The sequence below is a fragment of the Bombina bombina genome, chromosome 6 (assembly GCF_027579735.1).
Source record: "Bombina bombina isolate aBomBom1 chromosome 6, aBomBom1.pri, whole genome shotgun sequence".
NCBI lineage: Eukaryota > Metazoa > Chordata > Amphibia > Anura > Bombinatoridae > Bombina > Bombina bombina.
In genome coordinates this window covers 668,055,589-668,082,925 of record NC_069504.1, presented here as the reverse complement: position 1 = coordinate 668,082,925, position 27,337 = coordinate 668,055,589, and the positions used below count along the sequence as shown (strand labels likewise).

Here is a 27,337-nt window from a genome sequence, read left to right as displayed (position 1 = left end):
TTTTCCTGCCTGCTTTAAACTTGCAAACCATGTGAAAATACTCCAGTCCTTTAGAAGGCTAATGAATATGTTTTTAGCCCTCGCAATTCACCGTTAAATAATTTTGATTAAGTACTTTCTTACAATACTTCTATTCTCTAAATAGGAGTTAGAACTTGGATGTCCCACTGAGTTTCAAGCTGCTCCCCTTTAGAAAGTAATTAAGTACTCTGGTTAGAGAGTGAATTAAACGTAAAGCACCTGACTCTAATAACAGATTGTTTTAGCAAATAGAAATTAAATTGCAGTAACATGTATTTGCTTCTTTTTTGCACATATGTATTTTTATAATAGTGTATTTTGAGAAAAAGTGAATCATTTGGAGAGATAAATCAGCAGGGGCATAACTACAGGGGTTGAATGGGTCGCCACTGCTACTGGACCCATCCTTTTAGGGGGCCTGCATCCATGGAGATACTCAAATGATTTAGAACAGTAGCTATTGCTTAATAAATTATCACACTTTCAATTTGATGTTCTTAAGCAGCTACTTTACTATGAATATATGTGTGTGTATATATATATATATATATATATATATATATAGGCTATGTATTTATGGTTATCAATGTTCAATGCAATTAAGTCTCGGCACCTCATACTGCAGCGGATATGTAATTCAGTGATAAAACTGTTACTGCATGTGCAAAGTAGTCATCATTTGGATATAATTTCTTAGCCACAGTTTAAAAATCTTTGTTCTAGAAGAAGAAAAACGTTCAAACTCTTTTGTCTTTGCAAAGGGAATAGAATTGTGTAATAAAGCTCTTGGGAGTAGGTGGAGGGATTTGATGCTTTTTTAAAATTCAAATGGGTGTGCACATAGTTTACACTCCATTCCCATCTTATAAAACAGGTATAACACGCCCTGAAATCTTTTTTTAATGATCGATGCCTTGTGATCGTGAAAACAATATATTAGATTCTTGATAATTATACATGGGAACAACACTACAGCTGGGCTACTATAGACGTTGTGTCTTTATACTCATCAATCCCACATCAAATGGGACTGGGAGCTATAAAGTTTTTTCTTTTGAGAGATACGAACTACACTGTGGAATTTATTAATTTCATACTGAGGGTCGCACACTTCCTCCTTTCCCATAATTACTTCAGGTTTGATGATATATATTATCTCCAAATTAGAGGAACCGCCATGGGGGCAAAATTTGCTCCAGCATATGCAAATTTAACAATGGGATGGTGGGAAATTACTCACATTTTTGGAGATGAGAATATATTTGCGAGTGAAATAAAATCATATTACAGATTTATTGATGGCTTACTCTTTATTTGGAAATGAAGTGAAAGTGGACTGGAGGAATTTGTGTGATCTTTAAACTTGAACCCATGGGATCTTAAATTCACATATGAAACAAACAAAGAAAGTATATCTTACTTAGATTTAGTTTTAAAAGCTGACAAAGTAACTAATAGGATAGTGACAACCATCTATCGTAAACCAATCTCGGGAAATACCATACTCCATGGGAAAAGCAATCATCCCCACAGTGTGCCACACTCAATAGAGAAGGGACAATATATTAGGACAAAAAGAAATTGTACCAATCCAAAAGAATGTGAAGAACAAAGTTCAGAATTAACAAAGAGACTTCTTGATGGAGGCTATAATCGAAATGTGGTCAAAAAAGCTAAAAAACAGGTTGATGATTTAACTAGGGCAGAATTACTCAGTGACAAATTGAGACCCAGACAGGTATATGGAAAGTAACATATGACAGAAGGAACAACTAATGGAAGGATCACTTTTGTCACTCAGTATTCAACTGACTATGATGAAATATGTAAAATCATTAAAGTTAATCTCCCTATGTTGATGGCAGATGAGGTATTGATTAATACAGTAAAAAAGGGGTTTAGGTTTTCATACAAAAGAGGTATGAGCTTAGGAAATATCCTGTCACCTAGTGAAATTTCAACAAAACCAAAAAGTTCATGGTTGACATAAAAAGGTATGTTTAAATGTGGTTTTGGACCCTGCATTCCTTGTAGTCATATACACAAGGGAGATACATTTTCTTCTAGTTCAACAAGCAAACAATATAAACTAGAAAGTTGTGTGAACTGCAGAGCTAAGAACATTGTATACCTAGCATGGTGCAGTTGCTCTGAGAAAAAGTATGTAGGTTGTACATCAAGGGAAGCCATGGAGAGAATCCGTCAACATCTCTCAGATATAAAGAGATCTGATGCCCGTTCTGAGTTAGCAAAACATTTTTATCTCTGAACACAATAGCTTAAGTTCAACATTTAAGTGGATGATTATTGAAAAAGTAAAAAAAGCAAGAAGATGCGGTGATCTAAACAAACTTTTATTAAAAAGAGAGGCGTTTTGGATTTTCTCCCTGGCAACTCGCATTCCCAGTGGTTACAACTCTATATATGACGTCATAAATTTCTGGGAATAAGAACATTCATATCCTTCAGATAAAAGAAAATATAGGGTCCATTAATAATAAATTGGATAATAAATTGGATGACAGACTATTATAACCTTTTTAGGTATCACATGTGGTTGTACATGTGATTATGTATACATATATAAGTGAAGGTATGTGTATGTATATATATATATATATATATATATATATATATATATATATGTGTCCTCTGGATAGTCGGATAGGATCTACAGATTGTATCCTTAATTAGATCATTTTTGAAATTAGATTGTTAACATTTATAATATTTATAATATATATAAATGAGGTAATACATAAGGTAGAATCTAATATTCATTAATATTCTATATATTTGATAGGGCAGAAAACACTGGTCTCATATTAAGATATTAAGATGTTTAAACTAACAAGACAACAATGAACTTATTTGCCTTAAATTTTCTAAGTTTAAATAAACACAAATATAAATATGCTGTTTATATGGGCAAAAGGTATTGGTTGTACTAATAAGTTTTACATTTGTTATAGTTGAAATGTCATCTTTTGTATAAAATAAATGTTAACATGGGGTTGAATTATACATTCTGGGTCAAGTTGGTCACAAGGCTAGGGCTGTCCAATGAGATAACAGCTACGGGTATATATTTATCTAGTGAGCCAATGACAAGAAGCATATGTGAGTAGCCACCAATCACCAGCTAACTCCTAGTTATGCATGGCTGCTCCTGAGTCTAGGTATGCTTTTAACAAGGGAATACAATAGAATGAAGTAAAACTGAAAGTCTTAAAATTACTGATCCATCTGAACCATGAATATTTAATTTTGACTTTCATATCCCTATAAACCTTCTGTTTCCTTTTATGGAAGTTTTTATTTTATTTAGTTATGTTTCCATGTATGGATTGTATGGTTTTAAAGGGTCCCTGTAGCTACTGCTTCATATAAATGATGTCTTCTGACACTTTACCATTGGATACTGTGAGATTTTAAATCTTTATTTGAAAAAGCAAGAAGTTTAAGAGCCAGCCCATATTTTTTATGTTCAGTATCTGGGTAGCACTTGCTGATTGGGGGCTACATTAAAACACCAATCAGCAAGTGCTACCCAAGTTCTGAACCAAAAATGGGCTGGCTACTAAGCGTAAATTCTTGCTTTTTCAAATAAAGATACCAAGAGAATGAAGAAAAAATTATAATAGGAGTAAATTAGAAAGTTGCTTTCGGTGTGAATGAAGAGGATTTGCATGTTTTGTTGTACCAAACTGTATCAATTGGTAAAATAAAATGTTTTACTACTGTGTAATTTGTCAATTTGTCTATCCCATATTTTCATTATTTCATTATTTCTTATAAAAGTTGTCTTTATTCACTTCCTTTATTATTTTAACCTTTGCACTAAGTGAGAGAAATCTAGATGCTGTTTTCACTGGTGTTTTGGCGCTTTTATTTTACAGCATCTTGTCAGGAAACATCTTCTCCAGCTTAAACTCAGGAGTGTTTGATGAACTTCCCTCTCTCAAGCTTGTGTAAGTATATGGATTATGGGTATACTGCTTAATAATGAGTAAGTATATATGTGCACTAAGGTATAAAGTTTGCTTACAGGGACTCTGTACCCAAGACATTTCTGTCATCTATATAAAAGAGTCTAAACATGTTGATTTTTTGTTTTTACATGAAAAAAGTTAAATACAATATATATGAATTAAAATTGAAACTTATTTGCAGTACCAGTGGTAAACTTCCTACTTTGGTTTATTAGCTAAATAATTCTTCATGCTAATGGTCATTGGTTGATAGGTAATTCCTAATGATACTAAGGGACCGAACATTGTTCCCTTGTGGAAACTTGTCAGCCCGGGATCGCAGAAAGCAGGCAATATGCTGCCCTCTACTCACGCTAGCCCGAAGGTGTCTGAGTAGGGGTTGTCAATCATCTTGGGTGAACGTGCCCAGGGTGATTTTTATCCGCCAGCTAAGAGTTGGGGTAAAGGTTCGGAAGTATCGGTCTAATAACCGCTGCTCCTTAAATTTCGGCTGTGAGCCTGCAGCAGAGGGCCACCAAAGCTGCATATTCAGCTTGTTAAATTGAGCACTAAGTATGTATTAGAGAATAAGCATAATTATACTTGTATGTTAGCTTAAAGGGCCATTAAACCTAGAAAATAATGTTATATAATTCTGCATTTAGTGCAGAATTATATAACATTATATTAGTGCTAGCTTTATACAACCTAATATTGCCTGTGAACTTTTATTAAAAAACAGTGTTTTCCAGACCCGCTCTCTGTGCTCTACTGAGCGGGTCTGTTTTTTACAGTGAGCGCATCTGGCCAGCTGTCTAGTTACAGCCCGGCCGGCCCGCACCATTACACTCAGTGCAGCTTGCTCCCGCTGTCAGACAGAGCAGGAGCGAGCTGCACTGAGTGTAATGGCGTGGTCGAGTCAGGCTGTGACTAGACAGCTGGCTAGATGCGCTCAGTGTACAAAAAAAGACCCGCTCAGTAGAGCACAGAGAGCAGGTCTGGAAAACACTGTTTTTTTTATAAAAGTTCACAGGAAATATTAGGTTGTATAAAGCTAGCACTAATATAATGTTATATAATTCTGCACTATGTGCAGAATTATATAACATTATTTTCTATGTTTACTGGCCCTTTAAATGTAAATAGCTTTTACTTTATGTTTGTCCAGGTAATACAATGTAAATTTGTTTAAATGCTTTTTTTCATATAGATGATATTCCAATCAATACAAAGAATTGTAATTTTGTAGCATTGTTTAAAACACAAATATAAGTACATATTCTTGTCACGCCATATGGTGAAACCTACGTCTGTACTACCTACTGTGAATTATAATAAACTCTCTGCTGCTTCATCTTCAGGGATTTTTCTTCAGAATTCCTGACCTGTGACTGCCACTTGCGCTGGGTACCATCTTGGACAAAGAATGGTTCAGCACAGATCTCTGACAGGACCATGTGCGTTTTTCCGAGCTCCCTGAGAGACTGGCCTCTGAGGAACTTGAAAGAAAACCAGCTGACTTGTGGTAATTCCCTAGAGGAGCACGCATGTCTCTTTGATTACATATATTTATCATGTTCAGCTCTGGGGCTTTGGCTAAAAAGATCTAAAGCAAAAACATGATAATTAGAATTTGCAGTGGGAAAAAGTTTCAATTTTGGCTTTTATTCAACTTTTTCCTTTTCTATGGCATTTCAGTATATTAGAAACTTTTTGAATTAGTTAAGTTACTCTTTTAATGGTTACAACATCATAGGAATTAGACATTGTGCATTTTTGCACTTTTATTTTTTTTTTGCAAGCAAATAACGAATTGCACTTTTAACTAATTAACAAATCAACAAATTTTGCTGATATATTCATTCATGGGAAAGATCATCAAATAATAAAATTATGTATATGTATTTTTTTTATTATTGCGCGCTAATCACAAAAAGCCAAAGCTACAATATTGCGACCCCGCCCATAGACTTCCATAAAGCGTGAAAGTGTGCACACCTGATCGCATTTTCTCAAGTGTGCTAACCCAACATGAAATAGTAATATTTCACATTCCAATGTTCTTCACATAGCAGAATATGTTCTATTTATTCATAAACACACACACACACACACATATATATATATATACTATATATATATATATATATATATATATATATATATATATATATAATTTTTTTGTAAAACATATAGAGATATTTTTTTATATATGTATAGATATTTGCATATATATATATATATATAGATATAGGAATTAGGGCTGGGCGATATGGGCAAAAAGAAAATTGCGATGTAATCGTGATTTTCTTATAAATGACTATGACACCTTAATGTTTCAATAAAAAAATTATTTAAGACTACAGAATCTTAATGTACATGTTTCTCAATGTCCAATACACTCTGGGAGCATAAAAATACAAACCACATATGTGTGTGTGTGTGTGTATGTATATATATATATACAGGCACACAATTATATATATGTATATATTTTATATATATATATATATATATATATATATACACACACATCATATATATTTATATATATATATATACAGTATATGCAATCACATACACAGTTACACACACATATGTGTGCAGGAATCCAATACAGGCATATAGCAGTAGGAATGGGGGGCTGCTCCTTTCAGAGATGCTGTGCCTTGCTGATATCAAATACATTGTAGATGCAGTTAAACTAGCAGCTAGCTAGCAGATAGGACTCCAGTTTTAGCCTTTTTGGCAGCCGTGGGGTTAACTGCATCTGCTATGTGTTTGAGACGTTTCTCAGAGAGCAGGAGATTGTGTGGGAGGTTCCATAATGGTTACATACCCTAAGTTTCAGACTGCATCCATAGGAGGAAATATAAGTAAGTGGCTTTCCCTCCTCTTCACTCTCCTGCATGGGCTCTGCTTTTAGACTTCAATAGATTGATCGGCTGCTACTGAGATCACAAACAGAAAGTGAAAGTAAAACAGCCATTTTACAAATGTGTGCTAAAAGCAACCACTAGATGGAGCTGGTTTGCAAGAAATCACATACAAATCAATGCAGTACAGCCACCTCTGAGGATATTTTTTTTTAGCAAAAAAATCGCAAAATCTTGAGGTTTTTAAATCGTGGCAATTAATCGCGGTTTCAAATTGCATATGCGATTAATCTTGCAGCCCTAATAGGAATATCTATTTCTAAATACTTAGAACATATTCCTCTATGTGAAGAACATTGTAATGTGAAATATTTACACTACATAGTTAAACACTTAATTAAATACTAGTACTAAAGCCAGTTCACATGGGCCATTTTTTGCAGTACAGCGGTCCCACCCCTTGCTCTCTCCTCCTCCCTTTTGTGCTCTCTCCCATCTCTTTTGTGCTCTCTCCCCCTCTCTTTTGCGCTCTTTCCCCCTCTCTTTTGCGCTCTCTCTCGCTCCACCTCTCTTTTGCTCTCTCTCTCCCCCTCTCTTTTGCTCTCTCTCTCCCCCTCTCTTTTGCGGTCTCTTTCTCCCCATCTTTTGCTCTCTCTCTCCCCCTCTCTTTTGCTCTCTCTCCCCCTCTCTTTTGCTCTCTCTTACCTCTCTTTTGTGCTCTCTCCCCCTCTCTTTTGCGCTCTCTCCCCCTCTCTTCTGCGCTCTCTCTTGCTCCACCTCTCTTTTGCTCTCTCCCCCCTTTCTTTTGCTCCCTCTCTCCCCCTCTATTTTGCTCTCTCTCCCCCTCTCTTTTGCTCTCTCCCCCTCTCTTTTGCGCTCTCTCTCCCCCTCTCTTGTGCTCTCTCTCCCTTTCTCTTTTATGCTCTCTCTCTCCCCCTCTCTTTTGCGTTCTCCCTTTTGCGCTCTCTCTCTCCCCCTCTTTTTTGTGCGCTCTCTCCCCCTCTCTTTAGCGCTCTCTCTCTCCCCCTCTCTTTTGCGCTCTCTCTCCCCCCTCTCTTTTGCGCTCTCTGTCTCCACCCTCTCTTTTGTGCTCTCTCCCCTCTCTCTTTTGCGCTCTCTCTCCCCCCTCTCTTTTGCGCTCTCTCTCCCCCCCTTTTTTTTGCTCCCCCTCTCTATTGCTTTCTCTCCCCCCTCTCTTTTGCTCTCTCTCCCCCTCTCTTTTGCGCTCTCTCCCCCTCTCTTTTACGCTCTCTCTCTCCCCTCTCTTTTGCTCTCTCCCCCTCTCTTTTGCGCTCTCTCTCCCTCTCTTTTGCGCTCTCTCTCCCCCTCTCTTTTGCGCTCTCTCTCCCCCTCTCTTTTGCGCTCTCTCTCCCCCTCTCTTTTGCGCGCTCTCTTTCCCCTCTCTTTTGCGCTCTCTCTCCCCCTTCTCTTTTGCGCTCTCTCCCCCCTCTCTTTTGCGCTCTCTCTATCTCCCCCCTCTCTTTTGCGCTCTCTCCCCCCTCTCTTTTGCTCTGTCTCTCTCTCCTTTTTTTTTTGCTCTCTCTCTCCATCCTTTTCTTTTGCTCTCTCTCTCCCCCTCTCTATTGCTCTCTCTCCCCCCTCTCTTTTGCTCTCTCCCCCTCTCTTTTTCAATAATTTTTATTAGATGGAGTTATTATCAGTGTAATTGTACTTTTAAATGTGATTTTGATGTATTTTATGCAACTTTTTTGTCGAGTGCAACAGTTACCAGAGCTCTGAGGTTGCGCTATCTTAACACACATTAAATTCAATTGCGCTCAAGCGAATGCATTTACTTTCAACTTGTAATATGTGCGCTACTTCCGACATACAAAAAAAAGACCCTATAAACGCAATATCTCTTGCGCGCAACAGTTACACTATAGACACTATAAACGCAATGTCTCTTGCGCGCCACGTGTAATCTAGCCCTTATAGTCATAAAAAAAAATTAAAAAATGAGTTTGCTGTTCCTTACCACTGGCAGATATTCAGACTTTTGGCTGGAAAGAATTGTAAATACTTTGTTAGATAGAAAGATGGTAGCACTTTGTTATGTACTTCTATTGCTTGCTAGACCTAAGGTCAGTTAATTAAAAAAAAAATTGTTGTTTTTAACTATAATTTAAATCTAAAGTGGACATAACCATTTTATGTAAATAATTACATATGAAAAGAGAAATGTGTTATATAAATTTGGGAAATAGTTGTTGAGACGAGGCCTATACATAATGAGTTAGATTACAAGTGAAGTACAAATGATAGTGCACGGTGCTGGAGTTACAAGTCAATGGTTAAATATTTTACCCATAGCATCTTAAAGGGACACAAAACCCAATTTTTCTTTCATAATTTAGAAAGAGCATGCACTTTTAAGCAACTTTTTAATTTACTTCTGTTATCTATTTTGAGTCATTCTCTTGATATCCTTAGCTGAAAAGCATATTTAGATAGGCTCAGTAGCTGCTGATTGGTGGCTGCACATAGATGCCTCGTGTGATTGGCTCACCAATGTGCATTGCTATTTCTTCAGCAAATGATATCTAAAGAATGAAGCAAATTAGATAATAGAAGTAAATTGGAATGTTGTTTAAAATTGTATACTCTATCTGAATCATAAAAGAAAATTTTTGGGTTTAGTGTCCTTTAATGTGGCTGAAACCTTTTTAGAGCACTCATTGCACTCATATTACAAGAGGTGAGTTAAGTGTTGCCCAGAAACGCTTCCAAAATACTGCTGTACAATTTAGTGCTATTTAGACCTGAAGTAAACCATTATTATTAATAGTATTGCACATAACTACATCTACTACAGTGCACAGTTGGCTTATTACTCACTTATCACATCATCAGCTTAGCACTCAAAGGGGCCTAGTTATCAAGCCGTCAACCTCAAATACGCTGGAATTCCGCAGCGTATTTGTGGCGCGGCTGATTCGCCTTAGTTATCAAAGGCTCGAGACCGGCAAAAGTAGAATTTTGTGACGTAAACTTCGATCCGCCGGACTCAGTCCGACACAGATCGATTCTTACGTCACTCCAGATGTTCCGCACACAAGTGCGGCACAATCTCACTACTTTTGCTAGTTATCAAAAAACTAGCAGGTACGCTCGGCACTTTTACGGCCCAGCGTACCTGGTTTTCAAAGCGCCAGACTGGAGGCGGCGGATCCCATAGGAATCAATGGGAGTCTGACCATAGCGAAAGTACAAGTTCGCTGCTGACAGACATCCCATTGATTCCTATGGGAGCTGTCTACACCTAACACCCTAACATGTACCCCGAGTCTAAACACCGCTAATCTGACCCCCCCTACACCGCCGCAACTAAATAAAGTTATTACCCCCTAAACCGCCGCTCCCGGAGCCCACCGCAAGCTACTCTATACATATTAACCCCTAAACCGCCGCTCCCGGAGCCCACCGCAACTATAATAAATGTATTAACCCCTAAACCGCCGCTCCCTGAACCCGCCACAACCTATATTAAATGTATTAACCCCTATCCTGCCCCCCTACACCGTCGCCACCTATAATAAATTTATTAACCCCTAATCTGCCCCCCCTACACCGTCGCCACCTATAATAAATTTATTAACCCCTATCCTGCCCCCCACTACGCCGCCGCCACTGTAATAAAATTATTAACCCCTAAACCTAAGTCTAACCCTAACCCTAACGCCCCCCTAACTTAAATATTAATTAAATAAATCTAAATAAATTAACTCTTATTAACTAAATGAATCCTATTTAAAACTAAATACTTACCTTTAAAATAAACCCTAATATAGCTACAATATAAATAATAATTATATTCTAGCTATCTTAGGATTTATATTTATTTTACAGGTAACTTTCAATTTATTTTAACCATGTCCAATAACTATTAAATAGTTATTAACTATTTAATAGCTTACCTAGCTAAAATAAAGAGAAATGTACCTGTGAAATAAATCCTAACCTAAGTTACAATTACACCTAACACTACACTATACTTTAATAAATTATTCCTATTTAAAAATAAATACTTACCTGTAAAATAAACCCTAAGATAGCTACAATGTAATTAATAATTATATTATAGCTATCTTAGGATTTATATTTATTTTACAGGTAACTTTGTATTTATTTTAGCTAGTTAGAATAGTTATTAAATAGTTATTTACTATTTAATAACTACCTAGCTAAAAGAAATACAAAATTACCTGTAAAATAAATCCTAACCTAAGTTACAATTAAACCTAATACTACACTATCATTAAATTAACTAAATAAACTACATACAAATAACTACAATTAAATACAATTACATAAACTAACTAAAGTACAAAAAATAAAAAAAGCTAAGTTACAAAAAATAAAAAAATAAGTTACAAACATGTTAAAAATCTTGCAACAATTTTAAGCTACTTACACCTAATCTAAGCCCCCTAATAAAATAACAAACCCCCCCCAAAATAAAAAACCCCTAATCTAACCCAAACCCCCCTTACAAAAACCTAACACTAATCCCCTGAAGATCATCCTACCTTGAGTCGTCTTCACTCAGCCGAGCAACCGATGGAACTGAAGAGGAAATCCGGAGCGGAAGAAGTTAATCCTCCAAGTCTTCGATCCGGCCGATGTCATCTTCAAAGAGGCGCTGAGAGGTCTTCTATCCGGGCGAAGTCATCTTCCAAGCCGGGTCTTGAATCTTCCTTCCGCCGACGCGGAACCACCTTCTTCACCGACGGACTACGACGAATGACGGCTCCTTTAAGGGACGTCATCCAAGATGGCGTCCCCTCAATTCCGATTGGCTGATAGGATTCTATCAGCCAATCGGAATTAAGGTAGGAAAAATCTGATTGGCTGATGGAATCAGCCAATCAGATTGAGCTCGCATTCTATTGGCTGTTCCGATCAGCCAATAGAATGCGAGCTCAATCTGATTGGCTGATTGGATCAGCCAATCGGATTGAACTTGAATCTGATTGGCTGATTCCATCAGCCAATCAGATTTTCCTACCTTAATTCCGATTGGCTGATAGAATCCTATCAGCCAATCGGAATTGAGGGGACGCCATCTTGGATGACGTCCCTTAAAGGAGCCGTCATTCGTCGTAGTCCGTCGGTGAAGAAGGTGGTTCCGCGTCGGCGGAAGGAAGATTCAAGACCCGGCTTGGAAGATGACTTCGCCCGGATAGAAGACCTCTTCAGCGCCTCTTTGAAGATGACATCGGCCGGATCGAAGACTTCTTCAGCGCCGCCTGGATGATGACTTCATCGGATGGAAGATTTCTTCAGCGCCGCTTGGAGGATTAACTTCTTCCGCTCCGGATGTCCTCTTCAGTTCCATCGGTGGCTCGGCTGAGTGAAGACGACTCAAGGTAGGATGATCTTCAGGGGATTAGTGTTAGGTTTTTGTAAGGGGGGTTTGGGTTAGATTAGGGGTATGTGGGTGGTGGGTTTTAATGTTGGGGGGGGGTTGTATTTTTCTTTTACAGGCAAAAGAGCTGAACTTTTTGGGGCATGCCCCCACAAATGGCCCTTTTAAGGGCTGGTAAGGTAAAAGAGCTTTGAAATTTATTTAATTTAGAATAGGGTAGGGATTTTTTTTATTTTGGGGGGGTTTGTTATTTTATTAGGGGGCTTAGATTAGGTGTAAGTAGCTTAAAATTGTTGTAAGATTTTTAACATGTTTGTAACTTATTTTTTTATTTTTTGTAACTTAGCTTTTTTTATTTTTTGTACTTTAGTTAGTTTATGTAATTGTATTTAATTGTAGTTATTTGTATGTAGTTTATTTAGTTAATTTAATGATAGTGTAGTATTAGGTTTAATTGTAACTTAGGTTAGGATTTATTTTACAGGTAATTTTGTATTTCTTTTAGCTAGGTAGTTATTAAATAGTTAATAACTATTTAATAACTATTCTAACTAGCTAAAATAAATACAAAGTTACCTGTAAAATAAATATAAATCCTAAGATAGCTATAATATAATTATTAATTACATTGTAGCTATCTTAGGGTTTATTTTACAGGTAAGTATTTATTTTTAAATAGGAATAATTTATTAAAGTATAGTGTAGTGTTAGGTGTAATTGTAACTTAGGTTAGGATTTATTTCACAGGTACATTTCTCTTTATTTTAGCTAGGTAAGCTATTAAATAGTTAATAACTATTTAATAGTTATTGGACATGGTTAAAATAAATTGAAAGTTACCTGTCAAATAAATATAAATCCTAAGATAGCTAGAATATAATTATTATTTATATTGTAGCTATATTAGGGTTTATTTTAAAGGTAAGTATTTAGTTTTAAATAGGATTCATTTAGTTAATAAGAGTTAATTTATTTAGATTTATTTAATTAATATTTAAGTTAGGGGGGCGTTAGGGTTAGGGTTAGACTTAGGTTTAGGGGTTAATAATTTTATTACAGTGGCGGCGGCGTAGTGGGGGGCAGGATAGGGGTTAATAAATTTATTATAGGTGGCGACGGTGTAGGGGGGGCAGATTAGGGGTTAATAAATTTATTATAGGTGGCTACGGTGTAGGGGGGGCAGGATAGGGGTTACTAGGTATACTGTAGGTGGCAGCGGTGTCCGGGAGCGGCGGTTTAGGGGTTAATACATTTATAAGACTTGCGGCGGGGTCTAGGAGCGGCGGTTTAGGGGTTAATACATTTATAAGAGTTGCGGCGGGGTCTAGGAGCGGCGGTTTAGGGGTTAGTAACTTTATTTAGTTGCGGGGGGCGCCGGTATAGGGGGTAGAACAGTGTAGTTTAGTGTGAGTGCTTAGTGACAGGCTAGCAATAAAGCTGGGAAAAAGCCGAAGGGCAGCGAGATCGGATGAGTGATAACTGTCACAGTCCGCTGCTCATCGCCCCGCGGCTTTTTGACAGCTTTATTTGATAACTTAGGCGAACGTATTCAAGGTCCGCGGCGGCGAAGGTAGGCGAGCTTAGGCGGGCGTATTGGGCCAGCGAAGCCAGAAAAGTAGACGGCTTGATAACTACCCCCCAAAGGGTCAGTCTACTCCAGGATTGTTGTTGTTTAAAAATATAATAAATATTTCCCCATTACCCATTCCCCAGTTTTGCATAAACAACACTGTTATATTAATATACTTTTTAACTCTGTTATTACCTTGTTTCTAAGCCTCTGTAGAGTGCCCCCTTATTTTAGTTATTTTGACACACTCGTATTTTACCCAATCAGTATTGACTCATGAATAACTCCACGGGGGTGAGCTCAATGCTATCTATATGGCACTAATGAACTAGCACTGTCTAGATGTCAAAAACTGTCAAAATATACTGAAATAAGAGGCGGCCTTCAACAAAGAATACCAAGAGAACAAAGCAAATCTGAATCATGAACATTTAATTTTAAAAAGACTGTCCCTTTAAGCAATATCCAACATGAATTTTACTGTGCACCCCCATGGAAGTATATTATATGAGGGATTCAGTGCACCCACGCTATTCGACATGCATATGTTACTAGCCCTAGACTGTACCTAAAGCAATAAAAACTAACAGAACTTATAAGAGGAAGAATAGAAGATAAAAGCAATGTTTACGCACAATAGCACTAATATATTTTCACTTCACTTGTAATCTAGACCAATCTATATACTGCAGTACTATATAATATGAATTTTAGGTGTGCACAATTTACAGAATTGCAATAGTATGGGCACCAGTCGGCCACAAGCTGGAAATAATATTTTTTCCTGCTCCTAGAGAGGATTCCGGAGCTTCACACCCACCAGCTCATCCCATCATTGCGCCAAGTTGTGTTCCAAGGTGACCGTCTTCCCATCCAGTGTACAGCGAGTTACTTGGGTAATAACACTCAAATCATTTGGTTCCACAATGGCCGACCAGTGGAGGAGGATGAGGAAATGGGCATTATTCTTGAGAAGACTATCATCCATGACTGCACTTTTATTACCAGGTATAGAATTTACCAATATTCTTAATCTGCCTGAACACTAAATGCAACAATTATTGTGCCTGAGAACAGAAGAAACCTAACATTTCATGAAAGAAAAATACTTTTCTCATATATATGCTAGTTTGATGTTTAAAGGGTAGTAAACACCTTGTAATTACAAGAAATTTATGTTGAGTTGCTATAGAATACAATATGAGCCATCCTAACATTTTTAAAATAAATTAATATATTTTTTTCACAGCAATCCAATAACCAAAATCCACTCACCATTTGCCTTATTTGGAGGAGCTTTAGTGTGCAGACAAGTTATCTGATAATGCCACTTGGGGACCTATATGTAGCAGAGTTAGCCCTGATAAGTTAGCAGAGTGCATTTCAAGATTTGAGAATTAGAAAGGGATTCTTTTTTTAGAGCTACATTAAATGAAAAGGGAACAAAATAAATAATACAAATATATTGTAATGTTTCATTATGCATCACTAAACATTTTTTTTTTATATATATAACAAGCTTTATTGAGAAAATCAGCATACCATTACACAGTGTTTTGAGTGCAAAGACAAAATAAATGTTTTTCCAGTGTAATACATCTGTCTAATCAGATTATTTAGATTTAAAGGGACATAATACTCATATGCTAAATCACTTGAAACTGATGCAGTATAACTGTAAAAAGCTGACAGGAAAATAAATATCACCTGAGCATCTCTATGTACAAAAGGAAGATATTTTACCTCACAATCTCCTCAGCTCAGCAGAGTAAGTTCTGTGTAAAAAGTTACACTTCACCTGCTCCCAGCTGCAGGTAAAAATTGAAAAAAATGAAGACATGAACAGCAGCCAATCAGCATCAGCAGTGCTGAGGTCATGAACTCTTACTGTGATCTCATGAGATTTGACTTAACTCTCATGAGATTTCATAGTAAGCTTCCTTTACCTGATTGGTGAAATAATATGAGAGTTCACTAGGCTCATCCTTTCAGCTGTCCCAGGACAGACACACTAAAATGCTGCTTAGAAATCCTTTACAATGGGAGGTGGCTACTGAGGAACTTTTGAGGTAAAATATCTTTCTTTTTTACATAGAGATGTTCAGGAGATATTTTCTAGTCAGCTTTTTACAGCTATACTGCATCACTTTCAAGTGTTTAAACATTTGGGTATTATGGCCCTTTAAGTATTAAAATCAATATATAAGTAGACAATAAGATTATTGTAAGTGTAGGGAGTAGTGAGTCTATCAATCTTGAGCTTGTTTTTAAACATTTTCATATCATATACAACATCATTGGTAATTATAGCATCGTTAATGCTAATCTGGAGGGAGATGTCTGTCTGAACTTAAGGCAGTTACAGCAATACTTATTCCCAATTCTTACAACACACTGAATTTGGGGGGTCATTACCTCTTGAGAGGAGGAGTATAAGAGGAAGGAGTGATTAAAGAAAGAGTAGGGGAAGAAGAGAGAGTTAGGGGTAGAAGGGGGAAGGGAAGAGAAAAAAAGGGGGAGGGGAAGGGGTGCAATGTGGAGAATGGCATTTTGTGAGATCGTGTCTCAGGGGGGTTCCTGATTTGTTCTGTGGGTACTCAGATCTAAGGGGTCTATTTATAATTATTTGCCTTCCCAGGTTAGGCATATCATTTCATGTATCTCAATTCTGTTTGTTTTTTAAGTAATGGTATCTCTCCAGCTGTAGAACACTAAACATTGTTAAACAAATTTCTCAAAGTGTTTACTGTCTCTTTAAAAAATATTTGACATACATATTTATAAATTGAGTATATTGGGGGGGGGGGGGGAGCTAGAGCTATTTGAACTTTTACTCCTAAACTCTTTCCTCTGTTAAACATCATAACCTTTTTTGTCTGTTTTGTTAAATAAAGATGTCATAGATAATTTACAAAAAAAATTAAAACAAAAATGTTCTCTGATTCTATTTGCTTATCTAAAATATAAATCTTGCATTAACATATGATTTTAGCCATATTATGTATATAATGATTAGAATACTGATACTGATCGTCTGGCATCATGTCCAGCTAAGAAGTCAGCTTTTTAAATAAGGTTTCATTTATTTAATTTTGTAACCATCACAATATTATTATCTTTCCCATCCAAAAGCTACTAGCTTGGGTTGAAGCAGTTTTAAAAAAAAAAAAAAAAAAACTGAAAGCTTATGACCCTAATATTTCTCTAAATACTGTTTAAAGGGACAGTAAGCACCTTGTAATTACATGATTCTGCAGAGTTACAATGAATTAGTATATAAGAGTGTGAAATTGTTTTCAATACATTAACATCTTGTTTGCTTCAATTGTTTTTTCAATTGCTAAACTCCACCTACCACTTGCTCTATTTGGAGTAGCCAATCGAGGGCCGATTTTAAAAACTTTGCTGGTATAGATGTGGTTTTTCACGCTGAATTTTAAGGAATTCTATAAAGAAAGGGTCTGTCCCTGCGAGTGGCGAGATATCTCCAATAGAAAGTAATGGGACTTGCTAGAAAGGGAAACTTCGCTGGGGAGAACAAAACTAGCTGGGGCGCACTTTGAAAATTAAATCCTGCAGCCAATCCAAATCAGATTACTCTGATTTCAGTGTATAGTACCTTACAATCACCTCTACTTGTGTATGCATGTGTTTTTATACTAGAGGAATAAGTGTTTTGCGTATTTTGACACAATCTCCCCACCTTTTAGTTTGCAAGAAAAAATAGTGAGGTCTACAGGATAAACTGTTTACAGAATACGCAGAGACATTTTAGTTATACCTATTGACAGCCCTTGTTCAGCCCACTAGCTGAAACTAATTTCACAATAAAATAAACTTTAAATTTCGTATTATAAATACGAATTTCACTGCGTTATTTTGCATGTGCAGTGTAGTTATTTCATTACTATTTTTAATGCAATTAAACAATACAATTTTTAGTGCATCATTTTATTGCACAAATCATTTATTCATTTTATACTATTTTTAAATTACAATTTTTGTGAGTCCTATAATTGTAATGTACGCCTCGCCTTCACATACATAACACTGCTTTGCGATACACACTGTTCTCAAGGTAAAAAATGCCTTTATAGAATGAGAACGGGTTTCATAGTATGGTGAGATTGATATAATCTCTCTAACCCAGAGAGGTTTACAAAATCAGGCCCCTAGACTTGTTACTGTGATATATAACAGTAGCCACCCATGGTTATTGTCTTAGCAAGATCTCAGTTGTTTTGCAGTTCCTTGTCTTACCATCTCTGCTAGATATGTGGCAGGGTTAAGCCTGTCAAATCTGTCATTTGCATGTGTTTTTTTTCTTGTAACTGAAAAACCCATTAACCCATTATCCCATAATTAAAATATATTGCAAAGTAATTTTACTATACATAATTAAAGGACCATTATAGAGGGAAGAATTACATGCTCTAATTCCTTAGAACATATCATTTTAAAACTAACAACTCTGCATCTCTACGTGTAACTGCAAATGGATTAAACACAAAGGTAAAGTACCACTTGGGAGCCACAGGGAACTGATGGTCCCCGATGGAAACTGCTGCTGATCCAATCAGCAGCACTAATTACACAACCCAGCTGTTTTTAATCCCTTTGTTGGGGTTATTAAAAACATAGCATTACAGGGTGACTAGTTTTAAAGTGATAGTAAAGTTCCAGTATTCTCGATCAAGTATTGCCGTAATTGAGTCAAATAAATCTAACTTTCATTCATCGTTTTTTATATTTTGGTGTATAAAGAAAGTTATAACTTTTATAAAGTCAATTTCTAACCCTCATATATTCAACCTGTATAAAAACATTTTTTTTACCTTTTGATCAGGTTTTTTTTTAACCCAATTGAAAATTAGGACATAGGGCGACCGTCTTTCAAGTCAAACCCCCACTGAAGCAACAGCGCATGCGCTATTTTAATTTTCATTGTATGGAACGCCACGCATGTGACGAAGGGAGCGGGTGTAATGAGATATCCGAGCAGGGAGTCAGATGGGAGGAGCGAGGAGCGGTAGGAGAAAAAGTTTTAAAATTGCGATCTAATGTTGTTAATAATTTTCAAGCTTTAAAAACTTAGCACAAAAACGGACGGGCTAACTAGAAAGTGTGAATAAACTGATAAACTTTACCATGACTTTAATATTACATGCTCTAACAAATCAGAACATGTAATTTTCCACTATACTGGTTATTTAAAAATGTTATATTACCAATTCAAGGTGCTCGTTGTACCTTTAAGTTCAGGACACTTTGGCTACACAGGAGCTACCTGGGAGATCGCTATATAGACTTTACTAACAATGATGGTAAATTAAAGGGACACTGAACCCAAATTTTTTTCTTTTGTGATTCAGATAGAGCAAGCAATTTTAAGCAACATTCTAATTTACTCTTATTATCAATTTTTCTTCGTACTCTTGCATTTTTTATTTGAAAAAGAAGACATCTAAGCTAAGAAGCCAGCCAATTTGTGGTTCAGGACCATGGACAGCACTTGTTTATTGGTGCTGTCCAATCAGCAAGGACAACCCAGGTTGTTCACCAAAAATGGGCCAGCATCTAAACATAAATTCTTGCTTTTCAAATATAGATAGCAAGAGAATAAAGAAAATTTGACAATAGGAGTAAATTAGAAAGATGCTTAAAATTGAATGCTCTATCTGAATCATAAAAGAAAAAATTTGGGTACAGTGTCCCTTTAAAGGGACACTCAAGTCAAAATTAAACTTCATGATTCAGATACAGCATGCAATTTTAAACAACTTTCCAATTTACTTCCATTAACAAAATGTGCACAGTCTTTTTATATTTAAACTTTTTGAGTCACCAACTCCTACTGAGCATGTGCAAGAATTCACAGCATATACGTATATGCATTTGTGATTGGCTGATGACTGTCACATGATACAGGGGGGAGTGGAAATAGACAAACTTTGCAATTTATTTAACAAAAATCTACTACTCATTTGAAGTTCAGACTAAGTGCTATTGCATTGTCTTCTTATCATGCATTTGTTGATTATGCAAATCTACAGTGTTGACTGTTCCTTTAAGCTTTCATGGTTCAGATACAACATGCAATTTTAAACAACTTTCAAGTTTACTTTTTTTATATCTAATTTGCTTTGTTTTCTTAATATCCTTGGTTGAAAAGCATACCTAGAGAGGCTTATGAAAAAAAAAATCAGTACTGGGGGGCAGCTGCTGATTGGTGGCTGCACATATATGCGTTTTGTCATTGGCTCATCCCATGTGTTCATATAGCTCCCAGTAGTGTATTGATGCTCCTTCGACAAAGGATATAAAGAGATTAAAGCAAATGTAATAATAGAAGTAACTGAGGACTAATATTGAAAAACCTTAATGTGGGTGATGTTACAGCGTCTAAATGTGTGCGAGTATTTGTCATCTTCTTAATATATATAATACATACATCACTGATGTATGTATTATATATATTAAGAAGATGACAAATACTCGCACACATTTAGACGCTTCCTACATTGCTCTTGCTGCCCAGTGGGAGGTTTCTATTCCGCAGCTGGAAAGGAGAGTGTTTCTTTACCAGTGATTAGTTTAGTGAGGCCATCTGGCAGTTTGTGGTTTTGAAAATCCTGATGTTCTTTAACAAGAAAACATTTTAGTCCAAGGAAAAAAACCTAACCAGATTCGTTATGACTGTAGGCAGGAAGCTGTATTACAGGATGCTGTGATGACATTCCAGATGCTAATTGGATAAGTAGGCAGCTACCTTTTTCTATATTTTTTTTATCATAAAATGTCTTCAAACTCCTTATTTTTGCCAGTCAAATCCAACAAACACCTTGGTTCTTAGTACGACATGTCAATAATTGATTTAAAATAATATTCTTATACAATCATATAAATATTACACTAATATTCCATGGCAACTAGGCGTTTAACCACTGCAACAGGTTTCCTGCCAATTTTACCACACTCGAGCAGGACTGTCACCGCTTAGGTCTTCAATCCCTATCTGGGGGTTAAAAACATATTGGGTTGATCTCAATGTCTCCTTTGATAATGTTAATGGCTGCCAAGCCAGTTAACCTTTTTAAATATCAGTACAATAGCATTCGCAAACAGCCATTTTTGTTTATTGGTAGCACATTTTTCATTATTGGTTCTTTGAAAAATGGCCTTATACATAACATGTGCCAATTGCTATTTATCTGATCAAAGTTAAAATTTTGGATTCTTAAAGGGATAGTTAAGACTTTGAGATTGTAAAAGAAAATGCTTAATTTTACATGGTAATCTAAACGTTGCAATATTCTTTAAAGGGACATGAAACCCAAAATATTTCCTTCATGATTCATATAGAGCATACAATTTTAAACAACATTCCAATATACTTCTATTATCTAATTTGCTTCATTCTATTTGTATCCTTTGTTAAAAAGCATACCTAGCTAGACTCAGGAGTTATGAGCTAGCTGATAATTGGTAGCTGCACACATATACCTTTTTCATTGGCTTACTAATGTGATCAGCTAGCTCCTAGTAGTATATTGCTGCTCCTTTAAAATTACAAAAGTTTAAATAAATTACATCTAATCCCTATGAAAATAAAAAAGCCCCCCCAAAATAAAAACATCCCCTAATCTAATCATCTACCAGTAGCCCTTTTAAAGGACTTTTTGCAGGGCATTGCCCCAAGGTAATCAGCTCTTTTGCCGCAAAAATACACACAGCCCCCCCTACCAGTAAACCCCCCCCACCCACCAAACCTCTCCCAAAAAAATACTAACACTAAAAACGCTAAACTATCCATTGCCCTGAAAAGGGCATTTGTTGGGCATTGCCCTTAAAAAGGCATTCAGCTCTTTTGCTGCCCACCCTATCTAAATAAAATAAATCCCCCCCCAAAACCCCTTAAAAAACCCTAAGTCTAACCCTCAAGTGGTCCTCACCTGTACTGAAGTTCAGCGGAGAAGGTCCTGTTCCAGGCGGTGAAGTCTTCTTCCAAGCGGCGACCTCTTCTTTCTTCTTCCAGGAACCAGCCAACGCAGAGTGGAGGGCGGAGTTGAAGACCGGCGATGCTGGAACTGAAGACCGGCGACCGCAGAGCCATGGAGCGTGGAGGATCCTCTTCATACGATCTCCGACGTACACTGAATAGGAATTCAAGGTACGCGATTAAAAATGGCGTCCCTTGAATTCCTATTAGCTGATTTGAGCCTTCAAATTCAAATCAGCCAATCGGATGAGAGCTACTGAAATCCTATTGGCTGTTCAAATCAGCCAATATGATTTCAGTAGCTCTTATCCTATTGGCTGATTTGAACAGCCAATAGGATTTCAGTAGCTCTCATCCGATTGGCTGATTTGAATTTGAAGGCTCAAATCAGCCAATAGGAATTTAAGGGACGCCATTTTTAATAACGTACCTTGAATTCCTATTCTCCGCTGAACTTCAGGACAGGTGAGGACCACTTGGGGGTTAGACTTAGGGTTTTTTAAGGGTTTTTCGGGGGGATTTATTTTATTTAGATAGGGTGGGCAGCAAAAGAGCTGAATGCCCTTTTAAGGGCAATGCCCAACAAATGCCCTTTTCAGGGCAATGGGTAGTTTAGCATTTTTAGTGTTATTATTTTTTTTGGGGGGGTTTGGTGGGTGGGGGGGTTTACTGGTAGGGGGGGCTGTGTGTATTTTTGTGGCAAAAGAGCTGATTATCTTGGGGCAATACCCTGCAAAAAGTAATTTTAAGGGCTACTGGTAGTTGATTAGATTAGGGGGTGTTTTTAATTTGGGGGGGCTTTTTTATTTTCATAGGGATTAGGTGTAATTTATTTAAACTTTTGTAATTTTATTTTTTATTTTCTGCAATCTTATATTTTTTTATTTTCTGTAATTCTTGCTTAAAGGGACAGTCTACTCCTGAATTAGGATTAGACTGCCCCTTTAATTTATACTTAGTTTATTTGTATTTTAGAAGTAGCGTAATTTTTTTTATATTTAATGGTAACTTTAGTATTTTGTAAATTAGGTAATTTTAGTTTATTTAGGAGGGGTTAGGTTTATTGCGTTGTGGGCTATGGCGGTTTAGGGGTTAATACTTGATTAGGTTTATTGCGTTGTGGGTTATGGCGGTTTAGGGGTTAATAGACTTTATTAGTTATTGTGGTGGGGGATTGCGGTTGACAGGTAGATAGACATTGCGCATGCATTAGGTGTTAGTTTATTTTTGCAGGCATTTTCGGGAGTTACGGTTCTCCCATACTCAGCGCAAGGCCTGCTACGGCTGCCTTTTATGGCGAGGTAAAAATGGAGTAAGATTTATCCATTTTCGCCACGTAAGTCCTTGCGCTGGATATTGGATACCGATTTACGACGCGGTCCCATGTTAGCCTATGGGAGTAATAATTGCGAGCGACGGGTGAAATATACGCGCGTAACTTGTATGCTAAGCTGTATATGTAATACCAAAATCGCGTAAAATCTGGCGGCGGAGGATTTTGCGGGCGACGCTGCATATGTAATGCAGGCCCAGGTGTTTACTGTTATTTCACAAGAGATTTGAATACATTTTTCACTCTTCAAATTCCGCTAAAAGAACAATATTTTTTAACTTATTACCAAATACCCCAAAAAGTTTTAAAAAGTGATATTGTTTTTGTGCACAGGCAGAACACTCTGAAATTACCCACTGCCATATTGGATGACACTAGAAAGCAACATCACCAAAAAGATACAAATTTGAAGATACAAAATTAAATTAGCAAAGCCACTAACTTAACAAACCAACATGCCCACTATACTGATAACGCCCCATTTCAAATTCTTCAAAGAGACATGCGCACATGTATCTGTGGTTTTGGAGCACAAACATTTGATTGCTCACATCACCTGTTAGCGTCATAAGACACTACTTAAATATATAGAGCCCTTAAACCTGTGATGTAATTGCTAAACTACCAACATTGCCATTTTGTTTGTTCTTAAAGGGACACTCCAGGCAAAATTCAAATACACACAGGTGCTTTGATTTTTTAATAGAAGCATGTCTGCAATATACATGTCTTAGCAAAAATGCTGCTAATAAAAGCTATAGCTTTTTCAATTTAAGTATGCTCTGTGTACCAATATTTTAAATACAGCTCTTTCTCAGAGAACCTAAGGTGCCTGTATCACCTGGTAATGCCTCAATTTGTTAATTTCTGACATGATATAAGCCCCACTGGTGCTCTGAGCTGCTGCAGTATGTAAAATGCTGGTGCACTGAGAATATCTAGTTATGCTTCACATGCATGTGCAAAGAAAAGTTTCTTTTACTAGAAGCATTTTTGACAATATATGTATATTGTAAATATGTTTCTACCCAAAGATGTAATTCATATACGTGTATTTAATTTTTGACTGAAATGTCCCTTTAAGCCTGTGTATGTGGTTTTTGGAATATGAAATTGGGAGGTTAAGATCTAAGATAATGTTGTGTTGTTTTCAGGTGCTACATAAAGGGGGGGGCATATACATACCTCCCAACAGCTCCCCATAGCCCACTGGAGGCCCACTGTTGTTTTTTGGGGGTGGCAACGCAACAAAAGGGTTGAGGTTGGGTGTGTTTATAGGTGGGGTCGACATGCTGTAGGTGGGTCTAGGTGGAGTTGGAACATATCCTGGTTATGGAAAAACTGTACTAGGGGGATTATAACAGGCACATGGGAAGGCTGGCAGCCATTTTGACACCACCACGGTGACACGATTGTTTCCAGGTATTTAAAATTTGAGCCTCTGGAGTTTTAACAGCAGAAGCATTTTAATATTGTGATCACTGGAAAAACACACTGACAATATTGGCTGAGGTTCAAAAATCATTATCTTCTGAGAAAAAGTACAAAATTGTAAACAAACCCATAGTTACCAATGAATATTAGTGTAGTAATAATAATAATAATGTGTTCTAAAATATTGTAATATTGCAATACAATGTACCTATTTTTGCTTGTTACTGACATTTAAGAAACTAATAATGCAGTCTTATTCTACAGTTCAGATATTAATATGGAAAGGCAGAGCTGGATTTACCTCCTGGTACTTCGTCGTTTCTCGTATAGTCACATTATTATTTGTTTACAAAAAAGAAAACTAGGTCACTTTAAATTATGATGTCATCATCAGGGTGATTTATAGCATGACATAAATATTAACAATTTGAAAGGAGAGGTTAAAATATACACTCATCTCACATATTTCATTTTCTGAAACCAGGGTCTGCTGTTCTAGTCAATGACAGATATGAGCTAAAAGAGGCCAGGAATGTCTTGTTTACATTCAGTGTCTGCGTTTAAATTTAGCAAATGGTTCTGGTATTACGGCTCTGCATCCTGCTGACTCCAGCGCTGATAAACTGTTTATTCCTCGCTGGCAAATCAGACGTTTCCTCTCAGCATGAAGTTGCATCCTGTGCATTCAGGGGCTCCTATCGGATGTACAATTCTTGGGCCAAGATGCACCAAGAAAATGAAAGATTGACGGCAGTCCATAGACACTTGGCATACCTAGTCTGTACATTTCTCATTGTTACTGTACAAACAAATTAAAGCTTAAAGTATGCACATGTTACAGATTCCTGGGGCTTTTCCAGCCATTAAGATATGGTGTTGTGTGTAAACTTTGTAAGTATCTTTTAACTTCAACAGCTATATTAATAGTAATTTCCTAAATATTTCATCCTGTTGTATTGTGAAAACTATGTTGAAAATCAATGATACAGAGATGCATGCCGTGTAACAATAAACACAATAAAGGGACATTATTGCACTTACATTTCTCAAAAGTCATCTCATAAAAAAATAAGCATTCAAACATGCTAACCTATTTTCTAGAAAAAAATTAAACAAAACTTAAATAAAAGTTATTGTAATATAAATGGAAACTAAAAATATTATTGGTTGTCTACTTCCTACTATTGCTCATTGGCTGAAACATTAGAAGAAGGATTCTAACAGCCAATAAGCATTAATAGGAAGTACCCTCATGCTTATCATCCAATGATCATGCAGCATGAACATAACTGATACCGCTGTGCTAGTTTCAATTTAAACCCTTAACTACTCATGGCGACACGTGTTTGTTGCCCATGTAATGCCGTTACGGCAAATGATGACCTCGTGTTGTCATCCTAGGGGGGACCGCCTTCAGAACTGATCGCGGCCTCCAACTGTCTTAGGTAGCTTATGAGGTGGTGATGAGTTAGGCCTCAGTTGGGAGATTCTTGGGATGTCCAAACATGGTGACGTCACTTAGACCCAGAAATCCCGGAAATAACAGGCACAGTAAATACGAGAAGGAAGCTGGATGAGGGGGATGTTTATAAACCCCCCTTTATCTTGGCTCCCTTAACTCCTACAAACCTCCAGGACACATCATTTAAAAGGTAATCACCTGTCATTTACAATGGTGAATACAAAATATCAAAACAATTTAAAAATAAAATAAAAAAAACATTTCTTTAAACAGGATTGGGGGTGTCTGTGTGCCTGTAACGTGATCAAAAAAGGCTTATAGACCCCCATGTCATCTTGTTTTAAAGCCTATAACCCACTGTTTAAAATTAAACTCCTATATAAATTTTAATAGCCAGGTGATCCCTGTAGTAATAGGGATCACCTGATGGGAATAAATGTTAATTTATTTGCGCAGAGTTTTATGGGAGCCGCTACTTGCAAATCAGTTATATAAATATACCAAAAGGCCTTAATTTATATGAGGATAGCCCCTTCTTTTTACACATAGAGTTTAGGGGGGAAAAACACACACGCTTGTTTATTAAAATTCCAATACTTTTTTTTAATGTATATTTTTACGGTTTAACGCACACCGACTTTTTCTTATTGTTCTTTTTATTCTGCCGTGTTCATATTCAGTTAGGATGCTCCTGTTTTTTGGGGGGTTTTTTTTGGCACTTGAACAGCACTGTTAAACAGCAGTTAGTTTTCCCACTGCGCTCTTTTCTTCATTTGAATGGTCTCCTGTGTGCTAAGACCCAGTTTGCTTTTATTTTACACCTGTGTCTTTTTTCCTGTGCTCTACCTGCAGCAGCGGTAAGTTACTACTTTTAAGAGACAGATTTATGTTGTAAATTATATTGTACATTTTGTTTTATATATATTTACAATTATTTTTCTTTTTAAATCACAAAGAGGGCTTTTATTCTCATAGTTCACCCTTACAGTATTTTTCTTGGTCTTTATCATTAAGTCTCTGTTTCATATTGCAACATTATTTATATGCTGTTGTGGATATTCTATTGCACAATAAAGTTGCTAGGGGGGGTCTTGTATTTAGTTGTCTGAGTTTTTCTATATACATTATGGAGCATACTATAACTGTACCCATTTGTAAACATATAGTTCCTTTAGAAAGTAGATCCACTCTTCACTTATTTTATTCACTTGTCTATTTGCAAGCTTATACAGTTGTAATCAAAATGATTCAACCCCCATTGCAAATCAGGTTTATTGTCAAAATTTACAGACTTTCAGCTGTT

General features: G+C 36.6%; 1 protein-coding gene across 1 annotated transcript in view; it reads left to right on the top strand.

Moving 5' to 3' along the window:
* ADGRA2 (adhesion G protein-coupled receptor A2) overlaps window positions 1–27,337 on the top strand; it is a 415,622-nt gene that overhangs the window by 352,236 nt on the left and 36,049 nt on the right. Inside the window, exons 5-7 of the mRNA XM_053717749.1 lie at window positions 3,921–3,992; window positions 5,354–5,517; window positions 14,601–14,814. Coding sequence (XP_053573724.1) covers window positions 3,921–3,992; window positions 5,354–5,517; window positions 14,601–14,814 — 450 coding nt within the window. The remainder of the gene's footprint in view (window positions 1–3,920; window positions 3,993–5,353; window positions 5,518–14,600; window positions 14,815–27,337) is intronic.